The sequence below is a fragment of the Microtus ochrogaster genome, chromosome 24 (genome assembly GCF_000317375.1).
Source record: "Microtus ochrogaster isolate Prairie Vole_2 chromosome 24, MicOch1.0, whole genome shotgun sequence".
Taxonomy (NCBI): Eukaryota; Metazoa; Chordata; class Mammalia; order Rodentia; family Cricetidae; genus Microtus; species Microtus ochrogaster.
The window spans coordinates 30703645-30711351 of NC_022024.1; the positions used below are offsets into that span (position 1 = coordinate 30703645).

At 43.4% G+C, this 7707-nt stretch overlaps 1 protein-coding gene and 1 non-coding gene across 3 annotated transcripts in view; both read left to right on the forward strand.

Annotated features, from left to right (window-relative positions):
- Window positions 1-2717, forward strand: part of Slc25a3 (solute carrier family 25 member 3) — a 7752-nt gene extending 5035 nt beyond the window's left edge. Inside the window, exons 4-8 of one of the 2 annotated variants that reach the window (XM_005358171.3) lie at window positions 3-182; window positions 824-1005; window positions 1428-1600; window positions 2182-2292; window positions 2379-2717. In XM_005358171.3, coding sequence (XP_005358228.1) covers window positions 3-182; window positions 824-1005; window positions 1428-1600; window positions 2182-2292; window positions 2379-2539 — 807 coding nt within the window. In that variant the 3' untranslated portion in view covers window positions 2540-2717. The remainder of the gene's footprint in view (window positions 1-2; window positions 183-823; window positions 1006-1427; window positions 1601-2181; window positions 2293-2378) is intronic. The other variant, XM_005358172.3, reaches the window with a different exon arrangement.
- LOC113457397 lies at window positions 1116-1359 on the forward strand. Its single transcript, XR_003377984.1, has one exon. It is a non-coding gene; the product is annotated as a small nucleolar RNA SNORA53 (small nucleolar RNA).
- Window positions 2718-7707: the final 4990 nt, after the last annotated feature.

Consider the following 7707-nt stretch of genomic DNA (forward strand, 5'->3'; position numbering starts at 1 on the left):
AGGTGGACCCTCAGAAGTACAAGGGCATATTTAATGGCTTCTCCGTCACCCTGAAAGAAGATGGTGTTCGTGGTTTGGCGAAAGGATGGGCCCCGACTTTTATCGGCTATTCCATGCAAGGGCTCTGCAAGTTCGGGTTTTACGAAGTCTTCAAAGCCTTGTACAGCAACATGCTTGGTGAGGTGTGTGGTTTCCTCTGACTCTAAAAGTCCTCAGTGTTAGGCTCAGACAGGATCTTGTGCTTTTTGTTTGCCTTACCTTGTTTCATAGCTCAAGAAATGACCTATAAATGGTGAGCAGCCTGTCCCAAATCATAGAGATAGGGTGAAAAGGTATATTTTATAAAAATTCTATGCTCCTCTTAGCATGCTGTGTTGAATTTCTAGATAAGTGTGGTTGGGGTGTGTGTGTGTGTGTGTGTGTGTGTGTGTTAGTGTAAGAGTCTAGGGTTATGTAGTTTAAAATTAGCTGTATGTGTCCCATAGCTATTCAGAACATGTACATCGTATGTAGTATATGTTTGTAGTTAAACATTTGGTCATGAGCCTGAGAGACAATAGAAATTTATTCTGATACTGTTGTTTATAGACTCTATAATAAGAAGAGTTCAGACAAGTCAGGCGGGGTTAGTGTGTGTGTGCCTGTCATCCTGTCACTCAGGAGGCAGGAACAGAAACCAGGCTAAAATGGCATAGACTGATGACGTTTGTCTTAAAGACAAGAGGAGAGGAGAATTTCCAGGGTCTGGAGTGCTGTCGTAGAAGGGGGCACTGAAGTAGCCGGAGCAGCGGCGGTTCACATCTGCTGTGTCTTCTGATTCCAGGAAAACACCTATCTGTGGCGCACATCACTATATTTAGCTGCTTCTGCCAGCGCTGAATTCTTTGCTGACATTGCCCTGGCTCCTATGGAAGCTGCTAAAGTTCGGATCCAAACCCAGCCTGGCTATGCCAACACGTTGAGGGAGGCTGTTCCCAAAATGTATAAAGAAGAAGGCTTGAATGCGTAAGTCACCATTCGTCAGTCCGGAAATGAGTTGATGCCTGTCTAAGATCTATTGGCTTGTTAAAACACTGCTGGTTAAATTGACAGTTAATGTGCATGTTCTGTATACCAACATGCTTCCTTAGATCCACCTTTGTGGATGGATCTTGAATTGAGTTCTGCTTGTAAACTTCTTGTTTCTTGTAGTTCCAGTTCAAGAAACATCCAGCAACTTTGTTGGTTGTACAGTCAAAGGTGCTTGAGTCATTGGCATGTGAGATCAATATACCTGCATGGTAGTCGCAGGTTCGGACGGAAATGACTGCATTATGCTGTCATGTGTTACCGTCAGGACTCGACTGGTGTGCGGACACTTGTGGCTGATGGGAATCCCTGCGAGGTTAATTTAGGTGCCTGTGTGCATTAGTGTCCTGATCTCCTAGGTTCTACAAAGGTGTGGCTCCTCTGTGGATGAGACAGATCCCGTACACCATGATGAAGTTCGCCTGCTTTGAACGTACTGTTGAAGCATTGTACAAATTTGTGGTTCCTAAGCCCCGAAGTGAATGTTCGAAGGCGGAGCAGCTGGTTGTGACATTTGTGGCAGGTTATATAGGTATGACTTACTTACATACTTACTTATTTACTTAGTTATTTATAGGCAGGGTCTCACTATATAGCCCTGGCTGTCCTGGAACTCACTATGTAGACCAGATGGCTTTAAACTCACAGAGATCCCCTCCCTGTCTCCCAAGTGCTGGCATTAAAGGTGTGCACCACTACACCCCAGCTGGTAAGGATTATTTAGAACACACTTGTCCATGAAATTAAGAACAAAAAGTCTTGTTTTATAGCTCCTGTTATTATTATTATACCACTATTATGCCTGAAAATGCATCTGTCTGTCTTACAGGCATCTGTCTCCATTTCCAGGAGATATGATGCCCTTTTTGTGATCTGCGGGCTTGCCATTTGTGGGCATACCAGACATGAATGTGCTATGCATATATACATGCAGGGAAAATACTCACACATGTAAAAATGAATAAATCTAAAATTAAAAAAAATTATAATAATAAAACTAGAGAGAACAATGTAGTGACACATAGCTATGATCCTAGCACTTGGGAGGCTGAGGCAGGACTTGCTGTGAACTTATCTTGATTTCCCCCTTCCTTCTCTCCCTCCGCCCCTCAGCTGGAGTCTTCTGTGCAATTGTTTCTCACCCTGCTGATTCTGTGGTCTCTGTGCTGAATAAAGAGAAGGGGAGCACGGCTTCCCAGGTCCTGCAGAGACTGGGCTTCAGAGGTAAGATGGCTTCCCCCTAAGGAAGAGCACTGCTTGGGGAGGGGGCGCTCCTCCACCTGTTCACGTTTATTTCCTCTCTGCACCAGGTGTGTGGAAGGGCCTCTTCGCCCGAATCATCATGATTGGCACTCTGACTGCACTGCAGTGGTTCATCTACGACTCCGTCAAGGTCTACTTCAGGCTCCCTCGCCCTCCTCCACCTGAGATGCCAGAGTCTCTGAAGAAGAAGCTTGGGTTAACTGAGTAGATAGTACATCAGAGAAACATGGACTGAATCTGCTTGTTGATCAGTGTTGAAGAAAGTGCAAAGGAACTTTTATATATTTGACAATGTAGGAAATTGTCTGTTCCTGATATAATTACTGTAGTACCCTTGCTTAAAGCAAGAGTTTCAAACTTACTGCTAAATAAACCCATCCTCTCAAGATGGCTGAGTTTGTTATTTTAAAAGCTGGTATTGAGCTGGTGCAGGCCTTTAATCCCTGAGTTCAAGACCAGCCTGGTCTACAGAGCGAGTTCCTGGACAGCTCAAAGCTACTCAGAGAAACCTTGTCATGAAGAAACAAAACTAACAAAAAATTTAGTGCTGAAAAAAATGTAGTCATAAAGTAGCTTGAAGAATTAAGACATCCCTTGAGGAAAACAATGTAAACTAACCATTGGTATTATTCATAAATTATCCCTCTCTCAAGGAGTTCCTGTATCAAAGTTTTCAAAGCATAAGCACTCTTGTGGTTTTATTTTGACACGTTAATTTTATAGTTTTTCCTTGAAGTCCTTGGTTATTTGGTGAGGGCTATCAAACTATATAAGGTGTATCTGTGTGGGGGGATGGGGACTGGATTCACTCGGGAATTCTGTTGAGACAAGGGTTTCACTTTTATCTCCCTGGCTGCTGGTCTGGAACTCAACACAGTAAGGCCAGTCAGGTGATCCTCCCTCAGGACACAGCTTTCTGGGATTACAGATAAAAGCCACCACAACTTACAAGGATTGTAATAGTCAGAAATGCTCTGTCTGTAATTCTGCTTTCTAAGAACATGGAACTAAATTTAGGAGCCGTGCATCTAGTTAGTTGCATGTTAATTCCTCTGCCATCACCTTACACCTTTACTGAAGAGAGAAAGGAAGGATTATTGGGTGTGAAACTTTGAGTTGAAATTAGGTCTACCAGATGGTCACTGATACTTAGCGTCAGCTGCACGCATTTGTTGCTGCCATGTCACAGAATGCCTAAGTTGGGCACAAAGTCTCAATCATTTTGAAGTTTTGGGTTTTACGGTCTTCAGCTTTTCATTCGTCTGGGTGGAAAGGTTCCCTGCCAGCATATTTCATTAGTGACTGTCTAGAATGTGGCTCCAGGGCAGCTGCGCTTGGCGTTCAAGGTTCAGTGATGCTCATTTAGGACTTGACTGCTTCAGAGCCTTCTAGCAAAACTTCCTCCATTTGACAAATCCCAGATAAAAGAAAGGAAAACTGATTTTTTTGTTTTTGTTTTTAAACAGGCCCTCCGTATATTCTGACTGGTCTTGGACTGACAGACCTGTCTTCCCGAGGACTGTTTATTGAAGGTGTATACCACCATACCTTGCCCAAGATCAAATGTCTTGCCGGGAGGGTAAGAACAAGTGGGATTGGAAATAGATTGGTACAGCCAACTCAGAATAATCAAGGACCTAAGACTCCTCAGGGCACACAATTAGCCATTTTACTGAAGAAGCACTCTCCGAATGGAGGAGTCACAAGCAGGCGTCATTTGTGGGTGTCAGTGCGAAGTAGTCTGTGTCCAAGCTGAGAGAACTGCTCTCTCCAGTTAGAGTTCAAACCATTGCTGATTGCCACACAAGCGTTTGCTCCTCAAAATCCCAGTAAAATGTCCACTTAAAACTATTCAATGGGAATGTCTGTGACCTCAGCACTTGTGAGATGGAGGCAGGAGGATTGCTAGCTTGAGGCCAGTCTGGGTTTCTTAGTACCTCTGATTTCAGATGCACTAATAAGTGCACTAATAAGAAGTATGCAAATCTAACTTAATACATGTGTTGTTGAGGGTTTTCTTTTTTTTAAACATTTCATTTAATCGCATGTGTAATGTCCATTCTGTAGAGAACATCTCTGAGAAAGGAGTACATGAGATTGGCAGGTCAGCTGAATTGTGTTGGACCTAAAAGACAGGTGTCCATACTAATTTCCAGAAGCTCCAAAGATGATAATTACTTTTATGAGCAATTAAGATCTCAAAGTCTGATTTTGCTAGATTGTTTGCACTGAGTGTAACAAAATCAAACTGATAACTGCTTGTGTAATGAGTTGGTCATATTTTAACTGGGCCTATTAACATTTCTGTGATACTGGAGAAGGGTCCAAAGTGTGCTGATGAGTCAGGAAGTCTTGCAGTTAGCTTGGGAGTTACATGTTGCTTCCTTTGCATGGGAAACTGTATGGTTGTTTCCATAGTTTTTTATTATTAAGGAAAAAAAATCTTCTGTTTAAAACCTCAAGTACCACACGGTGCCAAGACAGCCAGGGCTACACAGAAAAACCAAAAAGAAAAAAGCAAAACAAAACTGACTTATTGTTTTTGGAACAAAGTTTCTAAATAGCCCTGGCTATCCTGAAACTCACTGTGTAGACCAGGCTAGCCTTGAACTCAGAGACCCACCTGCCTCTGCCTCCTAAATGCTGGGATTAAAAGCTTTCACAATCACACCCAACAAGAAACAAACTGATTTTAAATTTAGAGGAATCTATAGTTTACAGTTGAGTGCTATGCCTTTCCTGAAATATTAAATTAAAGAGAACCAGCCTGGTCTACAGAGCTAGTTCCAGGACAGGCTCCAAAGCCACAGAGAAACCCTGTCTCGAAAAACAAAAAAAAACAAAAAAAAAAAAAAAAAAAAAAAAAAAAAAAAAAAAAAAAAAAGAGATATATAAGTAAGTTAGCTTTCTTTAGATTAATATAGTGGTGACTCCCAACCATAAGATTATTTTTGTTGCTCTTTCATAACTAACTTGGCTGTTAAGGGTTGTAATGTGATACCTACCTGTTTTCTAATGGTCTTAAGTGACCCGTGTTTGTTAGAGACTGAAGTGTGACCTGGCAAGTTTTCACAGTGCAACAATGTCAACGTTTTCCTTCTCTCCTCCCCCTCTGAGAGATGATTTCTCTGCTTTACAACCTTGGCTGTCTTAGAACTTGCTTTGTAGACCAGGCTGGCCTCACAGAGGTCTTTCTGCCTCTGCCTCCCCAGGGCTGGCATTGTTGAGCACTAAGCATGCAGCAGTCACAATAAAGCTTGAATATACTAAATGACAGTTTGGGTGGGTCTCCTGTATAAAATACTGTTTCTGTCCAATACTGTGGACAGGATTTCGTGGGGCTTGCTTTGAGGGATGCAGTGATTTGAAGATGGAGCATACTCGATACAAGAGGCAATACCATTCCAAAACCCAAACCTCAGTACCAGGCGCTTTGCCCAACTTCTCACAAATGAACAGGCAGGCACTTGGCCAACACTCCTGGATGAACTGTTGCTGATTTTATTGACTGCACATCTGGCTTGATTTGAAGTGTTTAAGGACATGCCACAGAAAGGCAAAACATCATCAAGACTAATAATTGCAGGAGGGTATTGGGAAGTACAGCCAGAGGACGTGATGAACCTGAGTGGGATGTCTCTACGACTCACTATTGTGTTCCTTTCACATGTGTAGTGAACATGTACCAATAAAACTTTTAAAGATCAGACAAGTGAAAAAAAAAAAAGACAACCTCTCAGTAAGTATTGAAGTAATTTTCTACCGATAGGCAAGAACATAAACAAAGGAGGACCAGGTATCTATTACCACATGTATGTCTTTAACATTGTCAAAGGGGCCATAGTGTATAACATCCATCTGCCAGGTGGCGTTAGGCAACAGACCCCGGGGGATAACCCCTGCACATTGAAGCAGTCTTAAGAGGGTAAGGGGGCCACAAGTGGCACATGCCTGGGACAAATATTTACATTGGGAAACTGGCAATTTTGGAAGAAGTTATACAAATTCTGTGGAGACAGATGGAGCTGCTGGTGAAGAGCCCTGGCTTTCTCTAGGAGATTCATACTGGCTGTTAATATGATGGCGTCTGTGCCCTCATTTCCTTGAGTCAATATCGATAATTTGGAGTGAGATCTAATGTGTGACAGGTACCAGAGCTCAGTCCTCTGACTTAAGACCTCTTGGATGAGCAGCACAGTGTTGGCAGTGGGGATCCGCGAGCCTCTGACTTGAGAGAGAGGGCCAGCACACAAACTGCCTGCCCAGCATACTGACTGTCAGAAACAATGCTAACGGGCTGGGTCTGGTACTCCATGAGAACTCTGAGAAGGGCCAACAGCTCACCCAATTGAACGGAACCAGATAAGAGATAATATGTGTAACATCTTTGGAGCCAGGATGCTGAATAAGAAAACCATGTCTGTTTTTATTGGAATCTGAAAAGGCTGGGGTGTCATAAGGGATGAGAGTGGATGAGGGGACTACGTGGGGCTGTGTCTTGATTGGAAGTGTGGGGAGTCCTGCCAAGACCTTGTCCCGCCCTCCCCCCAAATGATTGTCAATAGTTCCTGCAACCATTTCCTGAAACAAGATAAGAGTCTGCCCAGAGGGACTGGCTACTCTTTAAAGAAAAGAGGAAGACAAGTTTATCTTAAAAGTACTGGAGGCTGCCACCATCTTGAATCTATTGTGTTTTTACGCTGACGGCTAGGTACCGGTACCTGGGCTTGGCATGATTATAGATCTAGATGCTGGTTTCTGGATTTGTCTTTGCTGGGTGGGTGTTTCTTTCCTTGGTTTCTGTTTCCTCTCTGGATTTGTGGAGTGTGTTGGTGGCTGTGTGTTGTTTGTTTTCCTGGTCTGCCCAACTGGTGTGTTCATGGGGTTCCTGGAGGCTGGGCTACTGGGATGAATTGGGGGAAGGAAGGTTGAAGAAGAAGGTCTTTGCCATCCGTTGAGGTCAGAGAGGAAAGAGATGACAGCAGGTTTTCTGCTACAGAGCTGGGGATGAGACTGGGGGTTGGGGGTGGAAAGCAGGAGAGGTGTGGCTCTGCCTGCCCTGGGAGGAGCAGCCCTTGGGTTACTGGGTGCCTTCTTGAGTTGGGGGTTGGGACAGAGCAATGAGTAGGGGGAACGAGAAGGGGAAGATTAAAAACAAGTAGTAAAATTCCAATATTTTCTTTTTTTCTCTATTCTTATTCTTATTTCTATTTTTTTAGATTTATTTATTCAAACCAGGTGATGGTGGCACACACTTTTAATCCCAGCAGAGGCAAGGGAGGCAGAGGCAGGCAGATCTCTGAGTTTGGGGCCAGCCTGATCTATAAAGTGAGTTCTAGAACAGCCAGGGCTACACAGAAAAACCTTGTCTTAAAA